Raw genomic sequence first — 27,750 nt, forward strand, 5'->3', positions numbered from 1 at the left:
GGACGCTACGATTTGTGCAACGGCGGTTACTCGTTTTAGTTACACAGGTAAGTAATTCATATGCATCACTCTAACGAGGTTGTCTTGAAAATTTTATGTAACCTATGCTTGTTCTCACTTCTTTCTCTCACTGTTCTATATTTTAGCTTGCAATTAAAACTTGTACCATTTGTTTAATATTTTATCATGAGAAGACCTGTCTTGAAGTTTGACATGATTTGTGTATCTCACTGCCTTACGATACACCAAATTGAATTGCTTAAACCAGATATAGGCCTACGCTTAACCTTTTATTTATCAATCTAAGATTTTTTTTCATATGCGTCTCATTCAATTCAAAGAACACACAAAAAGGGCGCTCGAGCGTTACGCTTATTCTGTCGTGGAAGTTATACCGAATGCCCAAGTAACAGAAAAAGGTTAGTTGGGATTTTAGATAAGAGATAACAAGGCAGTAACATGAACCATTTTCACGAACGTCGGGCACTCGCAAACGTCACGAGGTCACCTTCAAACGCCCTCCCTCAAGATCGCCAGTTACTGACAAATCCAGTTGCCCGTTTCATTTTTCAATCGGTTTTCGGCACGTTTTATTTTTCTGATACGCGCTTCTTGTACAATGTTACGCCTTATCGATTAAAAAAATGTATGAGGCTTTGCAGTAGATTTTTTACTAACGAGCTTTCAATAAGTTTGCCGTCGTATGGTCTTGTAGATTGAAGACTTTGTTTTGACCTGCACAGCCTTGCTACTCGATGTCCATTCTGCCTCGTGAGTTGCTGCGCGTCAGGCAGTGAGGTTCAGTCTGCCGTGAGGGGTGGTGTGGCGCATACAGTAGCTGGTGAATCCTATGCCGGTCTCGCTTATTCAATATAATCGACGGACTGTATTATGAAAATTCTCTACAACCTGAATCTCGTGCAAGCCTAAATGGAATCCGAATCTAAGAAGTGCAAAGGTGTGTAAGTCTTAACAGAACAAGTGTATGTGTAATTTTTAATCCTCTGAATAATGTAGGTAGTTAATCGTATTTGTATAGCTACCTAGTCAGAATTTGCATGTCTCTATCTATTATGTTTGATGGATAATGTAAGGTAAATTTAAGAGTTTTTAGAACGATGCCACCAAAGCAGAGGAAAACACTTTGCACTGATTATGCTACCAAACTAAACAGAACATTATTTTTATATTATTAATACTAATATGAATATTCTAAATATTATGCCAATACTAGTACCAATTTACCAGGATCTCATGCAAGCGCCATCGGAAAATTTGTATTACTCGACATATTTTAGGCTTTTATTTTAATGGATTTTCGATGAGAATACAGGTTGAGGAATTGAGATAGCGAATAAAAACGAGGGCAGCCATAGTTGGCTGCTTGCTGCTTAGGCGTCGTGTCATGCGTTTTGCCGGCACCGCGCGCCAAGGGATGGATATCTGCTAAGTGCTGCTGTTATGACTGGTAAAACGTTTCAGTTCTCTGTTCTGGGAAGTACATAGTTCGTCATAGAGTTCACGATTAGGTTCATTGTGACCCAGATCCTAGGTAACGTCAATGCTACTTTAGCTGTCAGTGACTTGTCACAACACTAATGTCGTTGACCTTCAATCCAAACGAAGTATTTTATAACCAAAACTCTACCACGAGTTTCTGGAGAGATGAAAACAGCTTTGTATTTCGTTTGAGAGAACAAATGAGGAGTGGTTTGCAATGATAGCGGGTTTGTCTGAGGGAGCAACTGTATCTGTTATTAAGAGCGTAAAGAAATATTTGTAGTGTGTGGAGACTAAGGGAAATGGATAATGATGTCAGAGTTGGGTCATGGAGATATAGTGAACAGGGGCAGGGGAAGATGGAAGACCAAATTGATCTAGCCAAATGAAATGTGTATACCTTTGCTTCTATTCTTCGAAATGCCTGTCAATATTTTCTTTTTGAAGGTAATATATCCCTACGGAAAGATTTTATTTTGTTGCGTGGATGACCGGCCTACTGCTCTGAACGCAGGTCAACGAGCTGTCAATTCCACCCTAAATGTAGTAATCGAACCCTACAAATCATATCATAGTTCTGACCTTTATTACCTTATACGGTTTTTAAAGGTTAGCTTCAAGTTAAGCGCAGTGTCTGCGGCGACTCGTGCATCACTGACGGTAGAGCTGTTGCGCATAACTGCCGTGTTTCTGTCAACTGTGCATTGTGCAAGCGTGCGACATCGCAAATGTAGATCTGACCAGGCAGTTAGTTGCTATGGTTATAGTTTGTATAGGCTGATTACCTGCACATTGACTTTTGAAAGATTCCATTCGTTGATCATTGATTAAATCTGATTTCGTAACGTTCATGAAGAAAAATATGCAATAAAACTTGTAACAGTTTGGCCTAACAAAATGCAGCGAAGCATTCAAACACTCTAGTTTAATTTATATCAGACCGACCGGCATTTATGGAGAAATTATGATTGACAAGTAGTAGCTTAACCAGGAAGGGTATACTATTCGTATCAAGTTAAGTCGATGGAGCATTTTAACGGGACGTTTCATGTCAATTTGCCTTGTTAGGTTAAACTTGTGCAGCCAGTACCCGAACACGCAGGATAGCCCCCCATTGCAGGTTCGACTGCGAAACAGTATAACGCATCTTAGCAGTTTAGATAACTCGTCTTAGTAGTCTTTTCTGGTGTAGTACGTTCTCAACGAAATATGGACCAGCAGGTTAACACCACTTTGCCGGCACGGTTATCTAGTAGAAGTATGTTATTCCGACATGTACTCGCAGCAGGGCAGCCCTGCGTTGCATATTAAATCGGCAAAACCGCCTCGCTTCTCTAGTCTCTGCCCGGCGCCACTGTGACCGTTTATGGGCAACGCCTCATTTCGAGTTTGGCCTGTAAAATAAATTGTTAAAAGAAGAGATTTCTGAGGTACTTAACCCTGAGTACTACGCTGAGTTCTGAAGTACTTAACCCAAGATACTTTTATAACACTGAACTTCGGCATAAAGTACGACGTACGTATCAAATTTGTTTCACAGAGAAACAAATACGTTGGAATCCCTGACATCAGGCTTATAAACGAACCCACTGACTCAGTAATATGTAATGCAGACTACGCCTGTTTGTTCATTGAAAGATTAATACCGTCAACGGGGGGGGGATAAATATGAAAGGGTTTAACAATTTTTAAAGGAAACCTAAAACTTACATGATGCGTCGACGACGTTTTTGCGATAAAAATAGTATGGATTACGCAAAAAAATTTTGTATACGTTCGGCGTCATGCCCATTTCGACCAGAACTGCTCCTGAACCTATCACGAAAAATCATTCAAAATTCTTGCTAGCATTAGTTGCAATATTACTCCTTCCATTAATATTTAATCCTTTTTTACTTACTGTAAAACACAATGAACGGATGTCAGTTCGCCCACTTTAAATAGCCCGTTTTAAAGGGTAACATTCGCATCAACTTTCACCGAAGATTTACTGTTGGACTCCTTCCATGAGACCGGTTAAACCTCTCGTAGCTGTGCTCCGATGCCTTCAGAACCACTCACTCAGAGAAAATAGTGGGACTTTGTCAAGATAACGAGGCACTTTCCGCCCATGTGCGGGTTATCTTGATCCAGTTTGGCACAGCAAAATTTTAAATCATTGCTACGGGCAAGAAGCGTGTAATAATATGGACAATGTGACCTATTCATTTTTTTAATGCTCGCTTTTTAGCCTTGACGCTGCTAGGGATCATTGGCCTGCTTCGCTCCTTCATTTCCCATACCCCACGCGTCTTCCCATAGTCTCATGACCGTTCGTGTTGCCATATTTTATCACTACAAATTCCGTTGCATTGTTGAGCCTCAATAATATGATTTGTGATCGCTTTTGCACCTTGCGTGAAAGATTCTAATAATATTAACAGAATTCAGAACTACCGGAAAATAATGTATCGAAGAACCGTCTTTCTTATGGCTTATGGGCATCATTTACTGAAATCTGCCTCTAAACTCGTCAAGTAGCGAGGAGAAAAGAACTTATTGACGCTCGCAAGTGTTTATTTTTCAAGAATTTTTAAATTGCATTAATAAGCATTGAGACAATTAGGGTATAAGATGAAGCAAAAATAAACAACTTTGGCTCTAGCTACAATACCTAGAAAACGCAACTGCACTCATCTTGCCATCACCTAGAGTCACCATAGAGGGAGCTTGAAGATAGCTATGAATATTGAATATATTATCTCTTTAGCAATTGTAAACTATAAAGTCATGAAAAGTCAAGAAAATCCTCCCTGCTCGTCCGCCACGTGTCGGGGCATGAAAAGTTCGTTGAGTGTAAAGAGGAGTCCAACGATCCCAAGCACGTCAAGGCCAGCAACCAAGTGGTTTAACAAGCATAGTTCATGTTAATGCCGTCGAGTGGCCTGGCGAGCTTGCCGATTTGACTCCAATAGAGACCCTCTGAACAGGGTCTGATAGTGGGTCTTTCAAATAGGGAGACTAAAGTGGGCATTGAAAAGCTTGAAAAAATCGCAATTGATGCTCGCAAAATTCTTTCATGGTCATACAAGAGAAGTTAGAAGATGTTCATGCTTACAAAAGACATATTCTTATGAATAAATATTATTAGCGTGTTGCGTCATTGAGAATTTTTCACGTCATTCTCATAGATCTAACTCTCCATGTTAAGATGTTTTCGTTTTTTTATCGAATTTTTATAATGCAAGCAATATATGTTGAAAGCATATCAACATTCGTTGCTCTGCAAAGGAATTATTTTTGACTTATTTGCTTTGAAGATCAACTCGTACCATTACTCGCACGCTTTTATGCTAAGTAAAAAAAGCCGTTGAATGAAGTCATTGAAGCGCTATTAATTCTGTGACTTAGTAGTATACAAGAACGTATTGTTTCCTGAGTGTTCTTTGTCTGCTGACATATTCAGCGTTAGTAATGCCACTTGTATCTGAACGCTGGATAACTTAAATCATAGTCTGTAATAGACTAGTTAAAGGGCGCATTCTAACGAATCTTAATTAGTAAAATTTATGAATTGGCGTGCAAAAATATAGTCTTAATTAATTAGTAAGCACTAACTTGCCCTGCTTGGCGTCCAGGAATAAATTACTCAGAATGTGGAAGATGATTCGATCGAAATTAATTTCGTTGAAATATATTGAAATATTTCATTATTACTAGCGGTTAGCCCGATGTGGCGCGGGCTCCATTATCCCTGTATTTTAGTATCCCATTATCGCGTAATATATATTGTCCCTAATGCCGTTAATTATAATAAAAATGTTCGTGTATGGTAATTAAACCAAGATTCTTTCAAACTCTCATTTTACATGGAACATAAAACTTTCATTCGACCCTCGTTTTAAAATCAGAAAAAGTTATTTTTCGCTTTATTTTTTTGCGGCGGCAGTAACCTGCGCAAGTGCCCACTGCCCATGGCCAAAAACTCCGTTGCTGCGCATAGCCAAAAACTCCGTTGCTGCGCATAGCCAAAAACCTACGGATGTCGAAACGAAAATTTAATAATCTTAAGTGACTTCACCTGCGACTTGGCTCGATTATTGGTTATAATTATCTTCTTATTGGAACCTTTAGACATCTCCCGAACTAAATTATTTCAATATTTGGTGTCGGCGGTTGTCATCGAGAATCAGCCTAAAAGATAACTTTCGCGAATCTCGAACATAACATTCTTGTTAAGTTGTTATGTTCGAATCTCGAACATAACACGAATAAAACCACTGCGTATATAATTTTGTTTGTGCTCCAAGTTGCCAAGTTGCAGCATTGTTGACCGTGCTACGATGGCAGCCTCTGAAACTACATATATCACACCTGCCATCCAATCGGCGCTCCCACGCTGCGCGGCAGCAGCCAACCAATACCATCACCATCAATGACGTGACCATCTTCTGAAAGCATAATGCTGTTATTGTATTAGATATTGCGTTTCTCTACGCACCCTCAAGGTTTTAAACTATTACATCCGCGTAATTACTTAGATTCAGTTCAAGCCGGCGGCTTCACAGCAACTTCCGTGTCAGTCGCTGGAAACACTCTGCAATAAACGGTTGTGCTAGACAGCGGTCACTCTTGGCTTTGTTTCCCTCCCTTTGGATAGCTGCATAAAAATGTGAGACTTATCTGAAAACTTTATGTCTAGCATTATTAATGCTTCATTTAACTTAAGATAAAATTTTTTAGCTAATTTTTGCTGGAGTTCGTATCGGTTTGTTAGGTTTAAAGGTGTATGATAGCTTGCCGGCGGGAGTCATGGTGTACCGCTACCTCAGTGTGTTCGGTCGCTGTTACCAGCCGCCTAGTTCAGGTGAGGGCTTGTATCCTTTGATAAACCATTTGATTTCATTGTCGATTTGCGATAGTTGGTGGATTGGTGAAGCTTAGCTTGCATATGAATCGAAAATCGCATAACCTCTTCATGGATTTTGCGAAATGTTCAAACGGTGACAATTGTATTGAGGCTGTGTGAGTGAGTGATCAGCATGATTTGCAAGTGCGCATATTTTAAAATTTTATTCTAAAGCTATCGTAAACTATGAAATCATTTAGAGCATATACAAGATAACTCTCATCTGTGTCAAGCGTGTCAAAACATCTGGTTCTATCGAACTTTGTACGCTTCTCAAGAAGTTCGAAGTTCCCATGTCGTCATCGCGAGTGCACGACTCCTATAAGTTTGTAAATTAAAGATTTAACTTTAATTTTCTCTTAGCATTTGGCACAGTATTGATGCCTCTATGTGATTATATAGGTATGGCCTGGAGTGCAAAATGGAATACTGAAAATGCTTCGCATATTCATGATCCATCTAACCTGGTAACTTGATCAGTTCTAACTCCTAAAGTATGAGCTACATATGAAAAAATTAGATTCAGTCTCTTAGATCCAACATAATAATTGCACTTGTTCATGCATTACCATTCCTGAATTCCACCAAGCTGGAGTGCTCGAGACTCATTAACTTCAATAATTATAAAAAATTAAAAACGCCATTCACGTTAAAATTGTTACCGAAATAAAAAAAGTGAGTTGTACCGCGCAAACTGCTTAGAGTGCCTATCCCGCCAGCCCAACCACCTGTTATTCTCTTAGAACTTAGATCGATGAGACGCCACCCGCTCGAGCATATGTTAGACCGACGCGTCCGAACCTAGCGCAAGTAGCTGCGAATTCACTACTAATTGAGGAACTAGTTGAATCTATTTCCGGCAAGGGTAAAAAGTTAGAGTAAATTTGAGATTGATTAAGACGCGTGCACGTTTTTCATCGATTTAATTATCGATTGATCGATTTTAATTGCAAGCTATCATCATTTATATAATTAATTTCTATTAGTAAAGCTCTATCATGCCTCTCGTCCAGGGTTAGCTGTTGCGTCCATTCATAGCAAGATACGTAGCTTCGTCCATTCGCAGTTGTTGTTCACGCTATTCTTTGAAATTGAATCTAAATTGAGTAAATAATTGTTGCATGCGCTGTTTGTTTAGAATATTTTTCTTTGCGTAGTTTCATGGTGGCATAAGCTCATCAAACGTTATTTCGTCCAATGAATTTTGAAAGGGTATGCGTATGTTGTTAAAATGACAAACTGGGTGCGAAGACAATAGAAAATCACTACGAAAACAAAAGAAAATCACTACGAAAATGAGTTGCAATTCGAGCAAAGAACGCTAAGCAATTTAATATTGTTAATTCTGTTCAAGCAAGTAAGCCTGATAGTGAACGTAATCTTTCATTCGCTACAAATCAGCAAAAATTAAACTCCTGAAACTTTATGTAACCGTTCTAATTTGTTCATTAGAGGTTCATATAGTGTCATCACTAGTTATTTACTATGTGACTTGTTATCTATTTCACTATTACCTATGAATAGTTGTATTTTTCATATATCACACTTTTCCTGAATTAAGTTAGATTTCCTTACGTATATGAAGCAAATTTAGACGGATAAGCATAAATGTCAATCATTCCGTCAGATAAATGCGATTTTGGTCGCTAACAAGTTTGATGTTTGATGATAAACACGACGATGTTTGACTAAAGCACGTGAAATTCATGCACATGTATTGAACAAATTTAACTCTGTACTCACTGCAGTGAGTGACCGAGAGAGCATTTTCTCGTCGACGAAAACGTGAAGTCACGGACGGACGGACAGACAGACAGACAGACGGACGGACAGACGGACATGGCGAGCACAATAGTGCATTTATTCCATAAATGAGAAAATGCGCTAAAACACGTGTATATATGAACGTGTAGAACCTGTAACCCTGTTACTCACATGCACGTGTGTGGAAAATACACGTGCATGAATGTGTAACCCTGTTACTCACTGGCACGTGTACGAAAAATACACGTGCATGAACGTGTAACCAGCTACTCACGTGCACGTGTATGGAAAATACGCGTGCATGAACGTGTAACCCAGTTACATACATGCACGTGTATTGAAAATACGCCTGCGTAACAAGGTTGGCATGCGCTGTCAACGAATCTCGCCACGCTTGACAGCCGCTCTGTCGGTCTGCAATGCCGGCTCATGTCCAAGCTGTAATTTATATATTGTGCACAATTGTGAAGGAATTCTGACGTTGCATTCACCATATTCTACGAACTAGGGTTTGAAAGTGACGTCTTCTTTAATATGCATGAGAGCCTCGCTACATCTTTTCATGATGCATTCTTTCAACTATTCGATATTTATTTTTACCATCGATGCGCGTTGTATTTATTTATATTATGTTTCAATACTCATTTTTAATATCGTTGGCGGAATTGAACGTTTGAAAGGATTCATATTGAAAGGAAACTCCAATTGTTGTTAAAAAATCGCTGCCCACATTCCAAATATTTTCTCATATATTTCTTGCCGCGCAACTCTGCATGACAGAATAGCTGGCGCTTGTGTCAACTAGTAAAAGAAATGTAGGAAATTTATATAAAGGTTAAGTTAACGTCAAGCATAAGCTATCATGCAATTTGACTTTCATACGTGTTACATAAAATATCCAACATAAAAAAAAATATTCCGAAGAATTCAATATCGTTGCTTTCACGATGCCAATGTTAATGAATACTGCGTTTCTAGCAGCAATTAAAATCGTTATTATATTCTAAAAATTGTTTTATGCAAACATTTTTACGTTTTCTTAGAATACTCGACATTTACTACACTTATTTGTAACAATTCTAACGATATTTTGATGAAATTCTGCCTCTATAGTACATCAATCGCCACAATACCAAATTTGCTTTATCTGGCTTTTGAGGATGTTAGTGTTTGAAGTGATCACCGATATTCATTATTTATTTTCTTGTTCATTGTTCCTCAAATAGTTAGCAGTCAACCAACCATCCGAACTTCTTTAGATTGACTTTTTCTTTCTTCGTAAGTTCAGTTACTATAGTCATTTCACTTCAGCCTTGTCCACCAACGTTTGGGGTAAGACCTTAAATAGGTCGTGTTATATTCATATTATTTGTAATATTTCCTTGTATAATATTCTTCTAACCTAACTAACCCAACCTTCTGATTTTACACGACTAAATGAAGAATATTAAACAAGGAAATATTCCAAATAATATGAATATAACACGACCTATTTAAGGTCTTACCCCAAACGTTGGTGGACAAGGCTATTTCTATGAATAGCAAGCATCGAATTGCTTTTGAAAAAAAATCGAATTCTGTAATATCACCGTGTTGTAGTTTTTATCTTATTGTCTCACACGACCTGAAAATTTTTGTCCATATTTTCGCACTGCAATGTTATTTATCTCACGCTATCTTTTCTAGATAACGTTTAGTAAATTGCCCAATAAGAGCGAGCAACGTATATATATACACGTTACTGATAGCTCACAATTATATCACAATCTATGGCAACTAAGATGAAGACGCACTTGTTTATGCACTTAGATTTGTTTGTGAAGGTCTTATCGTCAAAGGTGTTCAGATATGAATGAAGATTGAATGCATATTTATCAGTTATATATTTAGAATAGTTCTACTTCTTTTTAAATTTCCTACATAAGTACTATCAGTCTCACATTGAGACCTCTGATACGGTGATACCAATACGTCAGTAGAACGTTATTGACAGAAAAATCTCAATATTGCTCTTCTTTATATTTTCAACACGAAATTAGCGAAAAATCGGCATTTCTTTTAGCACTTCTTGGCTCACATATGGTTTCCATTTGCGATCTAAGAAAGCATATGTTTTTACGAGCAATTTTGCGGAGTAGAAAGTTTCTGCGATTTGTCTGACAATCAATTGTCGGATAAAGTACATGAAGTAAGTGAAAGTACCATAAAGTACAAAAAAGTACATAGAAGTACATAAAGTACATGAAGTATATGGAAGTGCATAAAGTACATAGAAGTACATGAATTATAAGGAAGTACACGAAAGTACAAGAAGAACATGGAAGTAGATAGCCTCATTGTTAAAGCATCGCCTCTGTGAGGTGGCTGGAATAGATGCTCTTCAAACGCAAAGCCTCTGACGCGAGAGCAGAAGGAGAGGTGCGGTCTCTTCGCTATCGATTGTCACAGCGGCACCTGAACTACGCTTAGACACACCCCAACCTCCGTCCGTAAGCCAGGAGAAGTTTGTTGCCGGCATCAGAGCACGCAATATATTTGCAGGTCATGGCAGCGTACTTGTCACAGAATCAACTAATAAATTATTGTATTTGAGTGCTTGATTGTTGAAATGTGTTTCTATTAACAACCTTACTAGATTTTTTACACATTACTCTTAATGATGAACAAGCTTCGGTTGCGATTTCATGTCCATTTGACTTTACGCTAAAGGCCATACCAGGCTATTTTTCACCGCCGACAATTCTATGTTAAGGAGACCTCTCTCGTTGCGGCAATCCCTGGATAAGATTGGCCCTGAGCTAATGCCCGACATTCAACACTAAATCTAAGAATAAATGAATTTGCTCACTTATATATTTGGACGTTTCGATACCATGCAGTTTCATGTTTACGGCGCACCTCGGACATAAATAAATGATAATTCTGTTTATTAGGTAACATGGGTAACTAACTTAAATTTCTATGCCATTTTTCATGCTGCCAGAGGAGTCTCAGCCCCTGAAAGCTGTACCAGGTGAGTTTTTTTTTTACGGATGCCTATAATTGGTGATATCGTATACTACCTATATAGCAGCGCTCATATTGTCTTGTGTATCATTTGTCTCGCGCATTTCTTAGAATATCTAAGAATGTTTGTCGTTTGCAAAGATTCATCAGCAATTCAATTCACTACTTGACGGACGGATTCAAGACTAACATAATGGTTACTCTGCAGAAAATATAATTAGCGGATTAGTTACCTGGAAGTAAATTAGTGAATAAATAATACTTATATTAGTAAATAAGTAAGTTATTAAAGTTTTAATTTAATCTTATGACTATTCGCAAAGCAAAAATCTCGAACGCTGCTGAATGTTTCGACTGAAAGGATACAATAGCTTGCATTCATGTGTGACGAAATTTTAGTACTAATTTCAACAAACAAAACAATATTTTTTTTTATATCAGAAATTTGAATAGTATACTATGCTTGGAAGAATTACCCAGCTGAATGGAAATGAAATTATAATTCATCTGTGGCGTGTCAGAGCATCCTTCCTGCCATTTTGTTATTGCTGAATTATTTACAAACGCATGAATACAGCAGCATCCATAACTCGCAGTACGCACCTACTTCGGTAGCGCGTCTTTCGGTTTCATGAATAGTATCAATGAATGTTGAGTTGCTGGCGAGTGCTTGAACTGACATGTGCAAACATTATTCACTTCTAAAGTTTCGTGAGTGAAGGAAGCGTTTGTGGTGACTGACAGGCCACACTGAAGCTTAGTTGCCTTGATCGAAGCTTGGTTGGTAGCTTCATGGGACGAAGCAGCACGTGTAAGAGGCTTTGAATTACCAGTTTATGTTTGTTGCTATGGGAGATCACGCCTGCTATTCGACTTTTTTTTCTCGTGTTACTAAGAATCTGAGAACTTTTCAGAACTTGAGCTCATTTTACTGTTGTTTTCAATATTCAGGTATCGCATTTGCCCAGTTATTTTATTGCGTAATATATGTTGTGATGCTCTTACAACGGATGTTTTCAAATCGTTAAACCGTGCATCACGATTTGAGTATTCAATATTCCCTTGTCTAAAATTTATACTTCGATTATTTGAAATTAAATTGACAAATTTTCTTTTTTTTTTGTTTATTTGGGGTGCATGCATGCAGTGAAGAGAATAGAAGAGTAAGTAATTAGCTGAATGAAGCAGCATTCAAAGTAGAGACATTTTAACGAGTGCAATGTTATCATATGTTTTCTAAATTCTGGCATTACTCTACACGAAAATCCAATGCCCAGACTTAATCAGGCTTTGCAAAAGATTTGCCACGACTTTCAAATGAACGCCTACGGTTGCCTCCACACCTCCACAAATGAAACCTTTTTTTTAGGTTCTCTGCTACGGTTGCTTACGGTGGCACTTATTCTTTAACCAGTTACAGCCTGATCTTAACCACATTTTCTATACTTTACCTACAAAACTGTACTCGCCAGCATTAAAAACTTGTATTGGTAATTTTGCCTAGATCGGATTTGAAATATCTTTTATTACTAACTGCGCTGATGGAAAGACTTTAACCTTAACAAAGTAAAACTTTGGAGTCGAATGCACGCGTCACTTCCAATCAAGGAAACCTCCTCGATATCTTCTTTGTTTATTGAACACGATTTTACTAATTTATTATTTGTATTGTTATAATATATAAATGCTACTGATATGTTATCTCTTTGCCTCGAATGCTTACCAGATAACCAGGAGCCACACAAGCCAGGTAATGCGTTCGTTTGTACAACTCTGAACTATCTTAAGTGGCATCCGTTCACTCTGCTTAAGTTGTCATCTCGTTCGCATAAGTTATCGTCTTTTAGCATAAGTTATCGTCTTATATCATTATTTATCGTCTCTTAGCATAATTTATTGTCTCTTATCATTATTTATTGTCTCTTAGCATGAGTTAACGTCTCGTAGCATAAGTTATCGTCTCATTTTGTCGCATCTTTCATCATTATCTACCAATTCTACGTGTGCTTCATACAAGCCTAAATAGAATGCTTAGCATCAGTATTTGCACTTGCATTATAATAATTAGGAGTTTTATTCACGTGATTTTGTTTTGATAGCATTGCACGTTCCATGTATAGATTTTGTGAACGCGTCTCGCCTATGCCTATATGTTCTCGACGAATTGCAATGTTGGCAAATCTCTCGACGCTGGGCCCCAAAACATTGATGATCTTTATCACGTCGCAACTGTATTGAATTAAAATTAACGTTAAAGATCTTAAAGTATTCGCGTCATGCAAGAATTTACGCAATAATTGTAACACTTCTTTCGCTTTTCATTCATGCTTATGAAAAAGTTGTTCGTAATGATGAGATATTAATTGTCTCCAAATAAGTATCTAAACTAAACCTATACGGATAAGCAATAAAATTTGATATTTCGCATTACATCTGAGTTGTCTTACGCATTCAACTTGACTGGAACCTATTGTTCTTCGTACGCTTCTTTGTTGAAGGCCCGTGTCAATTGCCGGCGTTATTGTTAGATAACAGCAACATTTACTGGACTATTAGCTAACAATCTGGTTCCGAAATTTAAAGGTAGCTTCTACCTTCTTGCGCACAAAACGCTTACCTTTTGTTGCAGAAAGAATGCTCGGTCTTGTGTAGAAAGAGCTTACCGTCTGGTGAAAAATAAACTCAAAATTAGATTTAAAATAGAAGAGTCAAAACTGATTTAATAATCACAGTTTATTGTTTCTCTCGAGATTTAATTTGGATACGATAAATCGAACCACAACATGCTATTTATACACTCATGCTGCAATGAATTGAAGTTAACAAAGCGTTGATTTGATCAGTTACTTTTCACGAGTATAACGACGACAAAAAGTTATCAGGATCAACATTTGCATAATATAGGGGCGTGATACGTCTTCTCAAGATGCCATGTTGCGCCGGCAGTTGCCGACGCTGCCTTGTTTAGAACATCGGCGTCGCCGCGACGTGTTTGTCAAGGACAGTTAAGCGCCGCACGTGTCATACTGCCTTATTTTTCACTTAATTGCTGGATATTACATCCCAGAATATAATAATAATAATGAAGTCATAATTGCAGTACCTATAAAAGATATTAGATAATAGATTCTATTTATTAGTTTACAATGGATTTCATTAATGACAGTAATGGAATAAGGTTTCATCTTGAACGATATCATCTTCTCTTTTTATATTGAACGCATGTAATAGTTGAGCTTTTTTCTGTAGCCATGTACATGGCTTTACAATTCTTTGTTACATTAGTTCTCAATTTGTAAATTACGAGAAAAAGATTCCTAATCGTGCTTGGTATCGACTGCTCTTTGTGTGCTTACTCTTAATGTTTCATCTATTTTCATTTTTATTTACGTCTTTTCGCACGGCTTGGATGAAATCAAAGCTCAGCAATTATTGTGATCGTTTGAAGAAAAATATGTATATATAAAATAAAAAATTATTGATAAAAATCTAAAAAAATTCCTTGTTGCGTTTGAATCCATAACTTCGCGTTCAAAAGAAGCTCGTTGGACCTTTTACATCATGAATTGAATATTGATTATTAATTTATTAATTTATGAATTACAACCGTTTTTTCCTTCCAATAAATTATATTTTTAGAAGGAAATTTGTTTTCAGGTAATGATGGTAAAATTGGGCGGTTTAGAGAATGATGAGCTTCCGATATACATCAGAAAGTTTTTATAACGCCGCATGCCTAGTGCCTATTTCAACTCACTTTACTGAGATGAAATAGTGGAATTAAAACGATCGTTTCGTGTCTAGTTCAATTGGAAATTTGCCTTGATCATGAGGTATAGTTTTTTTATTATACTTGGTAAATAGATCCAGTAAAATTATATATGTATTGCCTTTTTAACCGTTGAAACCTGAGTTAGGATTTGTCTCACTGAAATATGTGTGTCCGGCCATCGGTCTAAAAATAAATTCCCTCCCGCACGTTTACAATCTTGCGATAAAAATTTCAGTAGCGCTCGTGCGCGTGTGAGTTTGAAACGACCGCTCACGACGAGGCAAAGTGACGTATTGTATGTTGGGCTAGAATTAATTGTGGATTTCGCTGTTCATCGTAGGGCTTTTTATTTTGCCCTATGGTGGTTTTATATATTTTTGCATTGTTGGACTACAATCATAGAGGCCGTACAATTATGAGAGAAATTTGGCAACCATAACGAGAACAGCCACAAATAATATGCGATATTATGGCTCCCGTGGGTGCGTAACAACTCATTCCATTTTGCTTCTGTTCGCTGTACGAGATATCCCAAATAGTGGTATATTATTCACATGTATTATACTCGTATTTTCTTGCTTTATAGTAATTAGATGTGAAACTTTTTGCCCGCAGACTGTGTGGCGTCAAGATGGATCTTCGCCGTACTTGGCTGCGTGGGCTTCATGATCGTCTACGGGCTGAAAGTGAACCTGAGTGTTGCTATCATCGCCATGGTGAGTGTCGCTATCATCGCCATGGTGAGTGTTCGCTATCATCGTTGGTTCAAGCGACGCCAAAGATTGAGCGCATTTGCCCCAATTGGTTTGATTGCAATAAATTTAGATCGGCTCCTCGCATCCCTTCAATTCTCGCTGGGCATAGCCTGGCTCATGTTTTGCTCAGGCAAAAACTCTCATAAATTTATTGCATTGATACCTGCAGTTAATATTATGCAAAAGACGTTTGTAGGTTTAATGTTAACGAGACAGCAGACATTTGAGTTCATTTTCTGTTGCTAAGCCTCAACATTCCGAGCCGCATGCAGCATTAAAAAAATCGACTGAAACAATAGCATCTGTTCCACAATGGTTGGTTTGAGGGAAGATTTTAGAATTACCAAAAAAGTATCGCAAAAAATGCAAGTGGAAAACGTTTAAATAAACCTTGTGCCTACTAACGCTGAAGCCAAGGGGTTAACAAATTCTTAAGGTGCAATTCAAACCACTACAAGTTCGTTAGCTGAAATACATCGAGCGTTTACAGACACCTTGTCGGTATCATTAATATGCCAGTGAGATACGTGATTATCGTCGAAGCCAATTTTCCTTCTGTTCATGAATTTATTTGGAAGTATAATATTAAATGACTATCTGTTGGAATTTGAACGCGCTAATGCCCTAGCTGCTATTTTCAAATTAAAATCGAGAATCATGATGCACCCAGACCGGAGTTTTATATTATTATTGGTCTTTAAGTGGCATTGGTCGCCTGCATTGTTTAAAAGCTTGGCTGTTGTTTTTACGCTGCGCCACAAAAAACGATGACGTTTACGTTCCCGGCCCGAACGTTTCAGCGTTGTTTTGCATTTTTTTAATGCCAATTTTGTACAGACCACAGATTAAAGGAAGACCACAAACGCTCGTAAATGAACACAAAAAAATGACACGTTGTGCGTAGGACACTGCTTTTGCCTCGTTTGCTGATTTGTCATGATAAATGATATGTCATTAGAGAGAATTCGATCGTCAGAAATTCAATGAACGTAATTGAACGTTCGTTTGAATTCGCGTATTCAAACGAACGCCAGGGAATGTAATTGAAGAGTTGCAATTGCTCGAACTAAATTAAATTAGGGGGTGAAAAGCAGCCGTCATGTGAAAACTTGTCTCGTTTTCACATGATATTAAGCCCAAAAAGTTCGAGAAATTCACATCATAATTTGTTCTTTTGTAATCATTAAGTTCTAACAAATCATGTTGATCAGTGTATTTAATAAATACTTGCTTCAGATTGTTGAGTTGATAGCTTAAACGCAGACAATTCCGCTCATTAATTACTAATGATATGCTACTATTCTAACAATGTTACTTAGGAAATAACTTGAGACGATGATGTTCCCATAGAGACAATTATGCTCGTGAATCATTGATGATTTTACACGTTTCGTTTCAAACTATGTGACTTAGAAATTAGATGACCAAATTTGATGTTGCACAAATATGAAGCCGATTGTTTCACATAGAGATAATTACGCTCGTGAATCAACGATGATCGATCTGCAACGTTTCAAGTTATGTTTCCTAGAAATTAGATGTTCAACATACTGTATAAATACTACTACATACTGTATATTGATACTGTATTAGGCCGATTGTGTCTCATCTTGTAACATCGGCAGTCTGATATCGACGCCTGTTATCGGCTCGGCCAAAATACACGCAATGAAGTGACCTTCTCTTATAGGCTTGTCCATCGAACCGCTGCCAGCTTCTTTTCCAGCGGCTCAATATTGATAATATTGTCATTAAATGATACTTTTTCTTAACGCATCATCTTATATAATTTTTTAGTTATGATTTGTAAAATTGATGTAATAAGTAATCGTTAACGTTTTGCAGTTCCTCGAAAACTGATGCAGTAAGGAGAGCACGATACTTTAGATGTATAGATCTCATACCGTAATTTTTTCATATGTTTAAGTTTATTTGTTTTTGTCAAGTACGTGAGTGAGACGGGCTCGATAATCTGATGCTGAAAGTTATTGGTTATTAAAAGCATGTGATTAGACGGGAATGATAACGCACGTTTATTACAGGTAAACCACACGGCCGTATTGTCAGCCAACGAAGAGTCAGGTGATCACCACGCAGTCGTCGCCACGAACGATTCCGAAAATGCGTGCGGCGTGGAAGAGCACGAAGAGAACCTTGACGTGAGTCTCAGTAACTAACCAGAGGGAAATATTTCTGTTCTATCGACGCATTAATCAACTGGAGGGTTCATTATTTTTAACTACTACTAAAAATTTTCAGATGGCAACTAATATTATTTCTCTTTCTAACTATACGCTCATCAGAAAAACAGGGACAATAAATGTTACTTGTAATCATGTTTCTCTTTAAATTGAATGATATAGTGCAGTTATTGTAAAGATACGCTAGTGATGAACAAGCACGAGGAGTTACTGCCAAGCGGAGCTGTCATCTCGCCGCGTATATTTAGCCCGCGCCACGTGTAAGTGCCCTGCTGCTCTGTAGCTGAGGTCGCCGCAAGGTGCCTCGCTCTTAGCCGTCTATGTGACGATGCGTCGCGACAACTCTAACTCCCACACCTTCAGGGTGTTAAAGCCAGGGTGTTCTCTAACGCCAGGGTGTTATCTAACGCCAGGGTGTTCTCTAACGATGATGACAGCGGAAATTCAATTAATGTAGAAAAAATTGAAATAATGATTAGGAAATTCAGTATGTCATTTATTGAACATATGTGTATTTTGTATTGCTATTCGTGGCTGTTACTCTAGAGAAACTAAACCTCTAGAATATTCACCTTCATATAGGTAATAGGACTCTTATATCTACAATAATGTCAAAATCATGTTCAATATAAGACTTCATTCAATTCTTCGGAAAAAAATTAAGCTGTTTTTGGAAGAATTAGGTTGTGGCCTGGATCCAGGATTGGATCAGTGAGTTGCGTGTTCATGACCGCAACAAGCTGTGAATATTCTGCGATGTTAAGAACCGGCGTCAGGCCTACGGCCTAATGAACGCTGAAACCGCTATTATAAACTGCTTCAAAGCACCAGTGATGAAACTTGTGGTTGGGAGCCGGCGTTCTAAGTTCTCTAACATATCGTTTTCGATTCTTATTCTTATTATACTACATTATTTTATATTATGTATTATATTATAGAGAACATTATGTATAACATTATTTCATGATATGTTATATTATACTTGTTTAATATTATACCAAGTAACGTTAAATTTTATTATATAGCCTGGTGCTCGTATCGTGCCGTATATCTCCTAGCTGGCTCGTGTTTTGAGAAACAAAATTACGTATGTGGCGTCAGATACAAAAGACGCCACTTATTATTTAATTATTAAATATTAAGTCATCAAATTGGAAGATATTTAACAATTAAAAGACATTAGGTTTCTTAATTAGTTGGCTTTACTCTACTAGATTGTTAATCAGTTCAACAAACTCCGTGTAAATGTGTCCATTTCGTAGGTTGCGTACAAATTATACTATTTCCATGAATGATATTTATATACGCTGATAGTTGGTAAAGTTGAATTTATGATTCATAACCGCTTTTCAGTAACTGTTATTTCCGCGCACAAACTTACAATACATTGCCCGAATTTTTTAGTGATTTGTTACTCTGTTATCAAAGATGAAAATTTTTTTTTTCTCTTACGTAATTTATTATAAATTGATATAAGTAATGTATGTTAATACTGATTTCTAAATGTAGGTACCGTTCTAGTTTCTTTGAAGTTGATACTTTCACCGGAACTATCTTGCTGATGTCGATATTTTGTTTATAATTTTTAATTTCTATACAGGATTTCTTCATTGAAATTTACCAAGTTTGATGCCTAAATCTAAGCTGACTTGTAATTTTCACTTCTTGTTAAAGTCTGAAAAAATATGACTATGTTTTACTATATTACTGTTACTTCGTCAAGCATATGTAAGCTTTGGCAGGCGGCTTAGACTTAATTATAAACATTGCTATGTTTTACTGCGTTATAGCTTTTTTTTATTCTTGTAATAGTCTAAAATATATAGATAAATTATTCATTTGTGGGGCAGGACGGTCCGTTTGCCTGGGACGAGAACGTGCAGGGCGTCGTGCTGGCGAGCTACTTCTACGGCTACATCCTCACGCAGGTCTTGAGCTGTGCTTACCTGAGATGATAATTATCATGTATTTATGTAGCATATGATAATTATCATGTATTTATGAAGCATATGATAATTATCATGTATTTATGAAGCATATGATAATTATCATGTATTTATGAAGCATAAATCTAAAACCTTGTATAACATTGTGGCTTTGAGCGCTGTATATGCCGTACAAGTTGGTGATAAGTAAAGAATATTCATGAAGCTTGTGAAACATTATTTTGAATTTGATAATGTAGGTGGGCGATTTGGTGATGTAAATTTTCAAAATTTGATAATTTTCTAAATGCAGTTTTAAGTCCAGTGCATATGGCTTTTGTTTAAGCCATAAGGTTCTTCAAGCTGGAGCACTAAATTAAGGGTCTGCTAATATTGATAGTTCTTGAATATTTCGTATCAATTTTATTTTGTAATTATTTATGATTTCTCTGCCTTCAGGCAATTGTATTCAATGTACTTGAATTTATGCTGTAACGATAACTTTCTAACTCTCAAGGATAAATAATCCAGGCTGGGCTCTAATTTTCATGTCCCCCCTCATGTCGCACCGAGCAAGTTCCTAATTTTTGCTTGAATTTCTAATTTTGGGCGATATTATGAGTTTGGGCGAGTTTGTTTCTAATTCTGGTGCAACTTCCAAATTCTGTAATTTTGATGCGGGCTTATGAGGCGAGTTCATAATTTTGGGCTTAATTTGAAATTTTATTGGTTTGTTGAGAATTTTTCCGGCGCCTTCCGGTCGCAGGAGGGGCTTCGGGTCTGTAATTTTTAATTAAGTTAATAATTTTAGAGCAAGTTAATAACACTGTGTTATTTTTAGTTAAAAAATAACACTTTGTCATTTTATAGAGCAAGTTAATAAGACTGTGGTCGCCCGCAGGTCGGAGGTGGCTGGGTGGCTGAGAACATGAGCGCTAAGCACGTGTTCGGAGGTGGCGCTCTGCTCAACATCCTGGGGGCGCTGCTGACGCCCGTCGCTGCCAAGGGCTCCTACATCGTCGTCATCGCCCTCAGGATCCTCATGGGCATCGGTGGTGTGAGTCACATGCCTTGTACATTCCCATTTCTCGTTCGAACGAACATTGTAAAACGAACATTCTCGTTCGTTTTACATTTCCATTCCTCGCACATTCCCATTCCTTGTACTACATTCCCGTTCCTTGTACATTCCCATTCCTCGTACATTCCCATTCCTCGTACATTCCCATTCCTCGTACATTCCCATTCCTTGTGCATTACCATGCCTTGTAGATTCCCATTTCTTGTACATTCCCATTTGTTATACGTTCCTATTCCTTGTACGTTCCTATTTCTTGTACTTGCCCATTCTTCGTACATTCTCATTCCTTGTCAACATTTATGGGAAATATAAATTTCTAGGATAATTCGTGAGCAAAGATAGACAAATTTGAATTTCATTAACAAAATGTTCCTTCAAAACTTGTCAGAAATTGAAACTTCGGTTGTAAATCCTGTACAAATATAAAAGAATTGAAATTTATAAGCGGAATATATCTGCTATCGTCCAAATCCATAACCACTAACAGTAGAGAGCATTCTTGTGGCTTCAACATTGTTTTTCTACCTACGTTCATTGCTCTAAATTACAATGAATGCCTTTTTTTCCTTTGGTTTCACGATGTAATCTTTGAGTATCGGAGTTATTTTTTTAGTTTGTAGCGTAGCTTTATTAGCTACCACCTTCACCCAAGCCTTTCGACGCGTTGGCTCTCTAAGCGAGTCAACTACAGTGAACAAATACAAAGAAGCTCGAACAAATTATTCAGATTCAAACATTACTATTGGAATGACTGACCAGATATTTATACGAGTACTTCAACCGGTCTTCTGCGACGTATTAATGCTGCTTAAAACTTCAACCCCCGTGGACAGCTTGAAAAAAAAACTATGCGTTTTACATTATTTAGACAACACTTTATACATTTTTATGACACGGGATGCTGGGAAATTTAATTGGCGCCTAAGTGCCTGCCATACTCTCCGTACGCTGATTTTTTCCACTTGCGAAAATCAAGAATAAGAATTTTCTACCGCTTTTAATTAGGTATCTCTTCGTGTTTTTTGTGTTTTGGTCGCGTGTTTGACGTTTGATCTTGCGGAAATGCCGAACTATGCTCGGTAATTTTAGCTCGGTGAAACTTTCAGTCTGGATGAAGGATGCGGGATGGAACCCTTCCGGCCTGGATAAAGTTACAACTCCGTGTTCCCTTGTACGCCGTTGCTCGACTGCGCGGAGCTGGGACTATACATTTAAAAATAATTACAATTTCGCTGCTTTTTTCGCCCAGGGCGTGACGCTGCCGGCTATGCACGTGCTCATAGCCAAGTGGGCACCCCCATCCGAGCGCAGCAAGATCGCCTCCACCGTCTACGCCGGTGCGTCCTCATCACAACTCTTGTTAATATCCTCTCACTTTGAGTGATTGCGATCAATACTAATTCTTGTATGGAGCTGAAATATGGTCATTACTAATAACGTTGTCTAGCCTTATTATTATCAATACTTTACTTAACACCTTTACGAAGCCGCAGTAGACCTGTACTGTATAGACGTAACAGAATAATTGCTAATGTTTTTGTGAAGCCGTAATAATGGAAGAGTAATAAGTTTTGTGAAAAGTGATAACGGATTCTCTTGCATGGACTACTAAATCATGTCTTCTCTCATGGGCTCGGTATCCTGATTTTTCAACTCGTTTTAGCTGTAATCTGAATTTAATTTAATTCTCTCGTTGTGAAAATTGTTCAACGTTAATCTTGCTATAAGGTATGATTTTGTATCTCAGTAGCCATCCCAGACTTGGTTTCGTTGGTATTACATTTCGCCTATTAATGAAGTTGTCTGGATATTACACTGCTCGATTTTTAGACTTGAAAAACCGATTAAGTTTATATATTCATTCCCAAACCTAGCTAGTCAGAGTTTGACTCTTAAGTGGCCGCTCTTTTGCACATCCACCCTTTGTCTACCAACAACTGTTTACTTCACTGAGAGCCGGCCTCGACACGTACGTCCTATCCCGACGACGTCTAGTAGGGAAGTTCAACTCTCGTTCCCAGGACGAGAACGACGTATCGTTCTTGTCCCCAACAGTTACTCTCGTTCCCAGGCCTTTGGATGTGAATGACATTGACTGAGGTTAATTAAAGAGGATAAAGTTTTCTTCAGAGCTCCTTAAGTGGAATAGTGTATTTTGGGCTTGCAACTGACTGTAAAAATTATTGTGTTCGAAATAGTCGATGTGCATAATAAATATTGGACTGTGGTCGCGTGTTCAAGACCCACAACGAGCATTGAAAATTGTGCCATTTCTGAAAGCGTCGACTTGCCTAACTTCTTAATACTCAACGCTTATCTCGCTACTATCTCATATGCCAAATACATTTGTGCTTATATTCGATATTCGTGCAGGCATGACACTGGGCACGTTGGTAACAATGCCTTTCTCCGGCCTCCTGGCCGCGACTATCAACTGGGAAAGCATCTTCTACGTCCAGGGCGCGCTGAGCATCTTGTGGTACGTCTTGTGGCTCTTCTTCGTGTACGATTCCCCGTCGCAGCATCCGCGCATCAGCCGCTCTGAGCGGCAGATGATTGAGTCCTCCATCGGAGGAGGCAGCCCCGACGCTCCCGTGAGCATCGCTCCCATTACTCTTCATCCCTAAATCTCTGTTACAAAATTTTTGATCGCTAAATTTCCAGAACAAAATTTTTGATCGCTAAATTTCTATTCCAAAATTATTGATCACTAAATCTCTGTTTCAAAATTATTGATAGCTAAATTTCTATTCTAAAATTCTTGATCACTAATTGTCTAGAGCTTTTATGGAAATTTGCTCCCCAAACTGTTGATGGCTCAACACTCAGTTGCTGTTACTGAATTTCTGTGATATTTTTTCTACTGGAATTGGCGTAATATATTCTTTGTCATTTTCAATGTCAATTTCGATATTTTTAATACAAGAGAAGCGTTTTTTTTTTTTGCTCGTAACCAATTATCGTTGAAGTTATGTTTAACTAAACGAAGGTGAGAGCAGTAGCCATTTTATGATATTCCATAGTTTCATCATTTAGGCATTGAATGATAACACATTAGAAAAGAATATCATTTAATATTCCCATCTTTCAACCTTAAACATTAAAAAATATCGCACTAGAATATTATTTGATATTCTCGAGTTTCATTATCTGAGAATAATTCATAATGGACATCCTCCACTTTTCCTTTTTGCAGAAGATGAAAATTCCGTGGAAGTCTGTGTGGACGAGCATGCCTGTGTTTGCCATCATCGTGGCACACACATGCAGTAACTGGGGTTGGTACATGCTGCTTGTCAAGCTCCCGACCTACATGCGCTACATCCTCAAGTTCGACATCAAATCAGTAAGATACCATGCTAATTGTTAACCTACATTCGCTTCATCCTAAAGTTCGACATTAAATTAGTAAGATACCATGCTAATTGTTAACCTACATTCGCTTCATCCTAGAGTTCGACATTAAATTAGTAAGATAACATGCTAATTGTTAACCTACATTCGCTTCATCCTCAAGTTCGACATCAAATCAGTAAGATACCATGCTAATTGTTAACCTACATTCGCTTCATCCTCAAGTTCGACATTAAATTAGTAAGATACCATGCTAATTGTTAACCTACATTCGCTTCATCCTCAAGTTCGACATCAAATCAGTAAGATACCATGCTGATTGTTCACCTACATGCGCTACATCCTCAAGTTCGACATCAAATCAGTAAGATACCATGCTAATTGTTCACCTACATGCGCTACATCCTCAAGTTCGACATCAAAGTAGTATGAAAATAAGTGTGTATAGTAGTGTGCTGCGATGCTACTCGTTCAGCTGATAGTGAGACGCACAAAGCAACATCAAAACCATAAGTTAAATTTATCGATCAGCATACAATCGTGTCTGCAAACTAATCTTTTATTAAGCAAGCCACTCAACTCACGCCTCATCCGGTCTCCCTTTCTGATGACGTACATGTGTGGGCAGAACGCAGGCTTGTCTGCCGTACCGTTCCTGTGCATGTGGGTGTTCACGATGCTTTTCGCCAGCCTCCTGGACTTCCTGCTCTCCAAGAACATCATCACCACGACCGTCGCCAGGAAACTCGCTACCTCCGTCGGTAGGTTCGCCCTATGTAGTGTTTTCTGAGTAGACGTCCGACGCATTGATTGATTTTATAAATGATTTGTTAATGAAAGTGTATATAAACTACGGAGCATGTTTTCGTGGTGTACCCACGAGACGCGCTTCTGTTCCCAGAAGTGGGGGGTCGTAGTATCAAAACCAGCTTGTGTATATTTAGCGGCCTAATTACACGTAGCGGCCGATTTCTCCTCTGTAATCTCTGTATTTAGCTCGGAAAGTTGTCAGTGATTGACTGACAGTGTTAGGAATTCTAAACTCTTTTTGACACTACTGCCCCTGCTAAGACTTGTTTCTTTCAGCTTCGGTACCGCCTGCTATCTGCCTGGTGCTGGTGACGTACGTGGGCTGCAATACGGAGCTCGCCGTCGTCTTGCTCACTCTGGGCACGATGTTCATCGGTGGAATGTACTCGGGATTCCTGGCCAACCACATTGACATCGCGCCACCCTTTGCGGGTACCCTCATGGGCATCTCGAACACCTTCGCCACGCTGCCCGGCATCGCAGTGCCCTCGATCGTTGGCGCCATAACCCACAACAACGTGAGTCTTCACTTCTGCTCTCACTTATGGACTGGTTTATTTCAAAATGTACATCGTCAATTTTTCGTTCACGTGTCAGAAGCTAACTTGTTCGCTTAATTTACAATAAGCGGCTGAAAAAATTTTTAATTGTATTTTAACTAACCATGTCTCCAAACCAAGGATCTCCTAAAATTATTTTATTTTGCAGCAAACTGTGGAGGCCTGGCGGTTAATTTTCTACATCACTCTGGGAATTTTCCTCTTTGAGTTCATCTTCTACGTGATCTTTGCGTCCGGCGAACTCCAGGAATGGGCCAAGCCGAAATCGGAGGAAAGGAATGCCGGGGAACATCGCCTGCTTGAGAAGAATGAATCCAATAAGGCCTGAGCTGGGATTGTTTGACACCCAAATAATGCCTGAGTTCAGGATATGGGTGATACCAGAAGAATACTGGAACTGGGATATGTTCTTTAATTGAGTAATGATTTAAAGTGGAGGTTCTGTTGCCACCGCAAATTAAGTTTTGTTGACAAAGATTTCATTTCAGGAAGAATTTTTAATCGTAAAACAACAATTACGGCGGAAGGTTATATTGGACGAATTTTAAGCGCGAGCATTTTTTTATTTGGAGTGATTTTTCTGATGAGGGGAGCGTGTAGGAGTTACTGATGAGGGGTGCGTGTAGGAGCCACTGATGAAGGGTGCGTGTAGGAGCCACTGATGAGGGGTGCGTGTAGGAGCCACTGATGAGGGGTGCGTGTAGGAGCCACTGATGAGAGGTGCGTGTAGGAGCCACTGATGAGGGGGTGCGAGTAGGAGCCACTGGTGAGGGGTGCGTGTAGGAGCCACTAAGTCTACAGCGAGTCTCTTTAATATCTTTCCATTACAGATATTTTAAGTGAAATTTCCGACATTAGGAAAAATTGGTTATGGAAATGAACATGAAATTATTATCTTCGCCAGTGATGTTTAAGAAAATATTGCGCGTCTTTGGTGAAGTCACAACGGAGGCTGTCTTGTTGCAATGTGGCAGCTCGTTGATTTACTTGTAGATTTTAACCGTGTAGAAACCGATGCGAATGTATCAATAGAGATCTGTCTTTATGTCTTAAATATTCCCATGCTTAATGAAAATAATATAATTGTGTAAGAAATACTATGTAACCGACATTAAGAAATAACTTCTATCACTTAGTAGTATGAACGAAGATTCAAATTACTTTCCAAGCTGACTACACATGGTGTCGTAAGTGTCGTCCAATATATCACGTGCTGCCATCACCGTTTGAATTCAAAGGTATGGAAGTTAAAACTGATGCTACTTTCTATGGAACAATCACGCAGTGCATATATTTTGAAAATTGCAACCCGAATACATGACATGAAACTTGAAATAGTGTTGAATTGTAATAATGGCTAATGGAACTCGCTATAATACTAATTAACCTATCTACATAGAGCAGCAAATGAAATTTGTATGTACGGACTTGAGTTCAGTGATTATTGCGGTGTCAGATTCCTTCAAGATAGTATGAAGGTTTCGTTAATGAAGTGAGATTTCTCACTCCCGAAAATGGACCTAAGGGGTCGTAGATTTCAAATTCTGCTGTAAATAATAAACTTCGAATGACTTCATCATTCAGCCACTCACAGGAATTTTAATGTTCAAATTTATATGAATCTTAACAAGCCATCGTTTTGTCACCTTAAAGCGAACCTTCAGTAGTAAAACTTAGATCTTTGAAAAAAATTTTGTTCTGTACATTTTATCTGTTCCAACCAACTAAGGCGAGGCTGCATGAATCCCCCAGGACACTGAATAGGATTCCATCAGAGTGGAATCCTTGGGTACGGTCGTACGGAAATGTATTCACAGAGTTTATTCATCCTTCGTGAGATTTATGGCGTCCAGGAAATGATGGGTTGTAACTCAGGACTGAACTACTTCCGAATTAGTCAGCCGTTCTATAACCATAGTTCTGCACAATCTTGGCGACGCACCGAGCTTAGCATAGAAGATACATGTTCATGTAGCGATAAGAGGGCTGGTATGATTTTAGCCATTACGATTCGAATCACTTCTGACCCAAATTTTATTTTACTACGATGGAGTTACCTACCGATGTAATCTATTTAGTATCAAATTCAAGTGTATCTAATGGTGTTATGTATACATATAAAATTTAACTTTGA

General features: G+C 38.3%; 1 protein-coding gene across 3 annotated transcripts; it reads left to right on the forward strand.

Moving 5' to 3' along the window:
* Positions 1 to 747: 747 nt before the first annotated feature.
* On the forward strand, positions 748 to 27,750 carry LOC108664802 (sialin). Of its 3 annotated transcripts, none has more exons than XM_018151497.2 (13): positions 748 to 958; positions 11,136 to 11,165; positions 12,885 to 12,908; positions 15,546 to 15,646; positions 17,728 to 17,844; positions 19,737 to 19,814; positions 20,713 to 20,868; positions 22,142 to 22,229; positions 23,266 to 23,486; positions 24,089 to 24,238; positions 24,875 to 25,007; positions 25,333 to 25,574; positions 25,765 to 27,750. In XM_018151497.2, the coding sequence occupies exons 1-13, from the start codon at positions 931 to 933 to the stop codon at positions 25,942 to 25,944; spliced, it is 1,548 nt and encodes a 515-aa protein (XP_018006986.1). In that variant the 5' UTR covers positions 748 to 930; the 3' UTR covers positions 25,945 to 27,750. The 3 variants fall into 3 exon arrangements, with proteins under 3 accessions (XP_018006986.1, XP_018006987.1, XP_018006985.1); XM_018151496.2 differs by lacking the exon at positions 748 to 958 and adding an exon at positions 6,085 to 6,346; XM_018151498.2 differs by lacking the exons at positions 11,136 to 11,165; positions 12,885 to 12,908 and having other exon boundaries at positions 749 to 958.

The sequence above is a fragment of the Hyalella azteca genome, unplaced genomic scaffold (assembly GCF_000764305.2).
Source record: "Hyalella azteca isolate HAZT.00-mixed unplaced genomic scaffold, Hazt_2.0.2 contig2778, whole genome shotgun sequence".
Lineage (NCBI taxonomy): Eukaryota > Metazoa > Arthropoda > Malacostraca > Amphipoda > Hyalellidae > Hyalella > Hyalella azteca.

Bases quoted from the DNA above. Each gene is read 5' to 3' on its own strand.
- LOC108664802 (XM_018151496.2), top strand. From the start codon at position 6,292: ATGGTGTACCGCTACCTCAGTGTGTTCGGTCGCTGTTACCAGCCGCCT. The intron at 6,347-11,135 runs GTGAGGGCTTGT...TCATGCTGCCAG, and splicing joins TTACCAGCCGCCTAGTTCAG to AGGAGTCTCAGCCCCTGAAA. The intron at 25,008-25,332 runs GTAGGTTCGCCC...TGTTTCTTTCAG, and splicing joins GAAACTCGCTACCTCCGTCG to CTTCGGTACCGCCTGCTATC.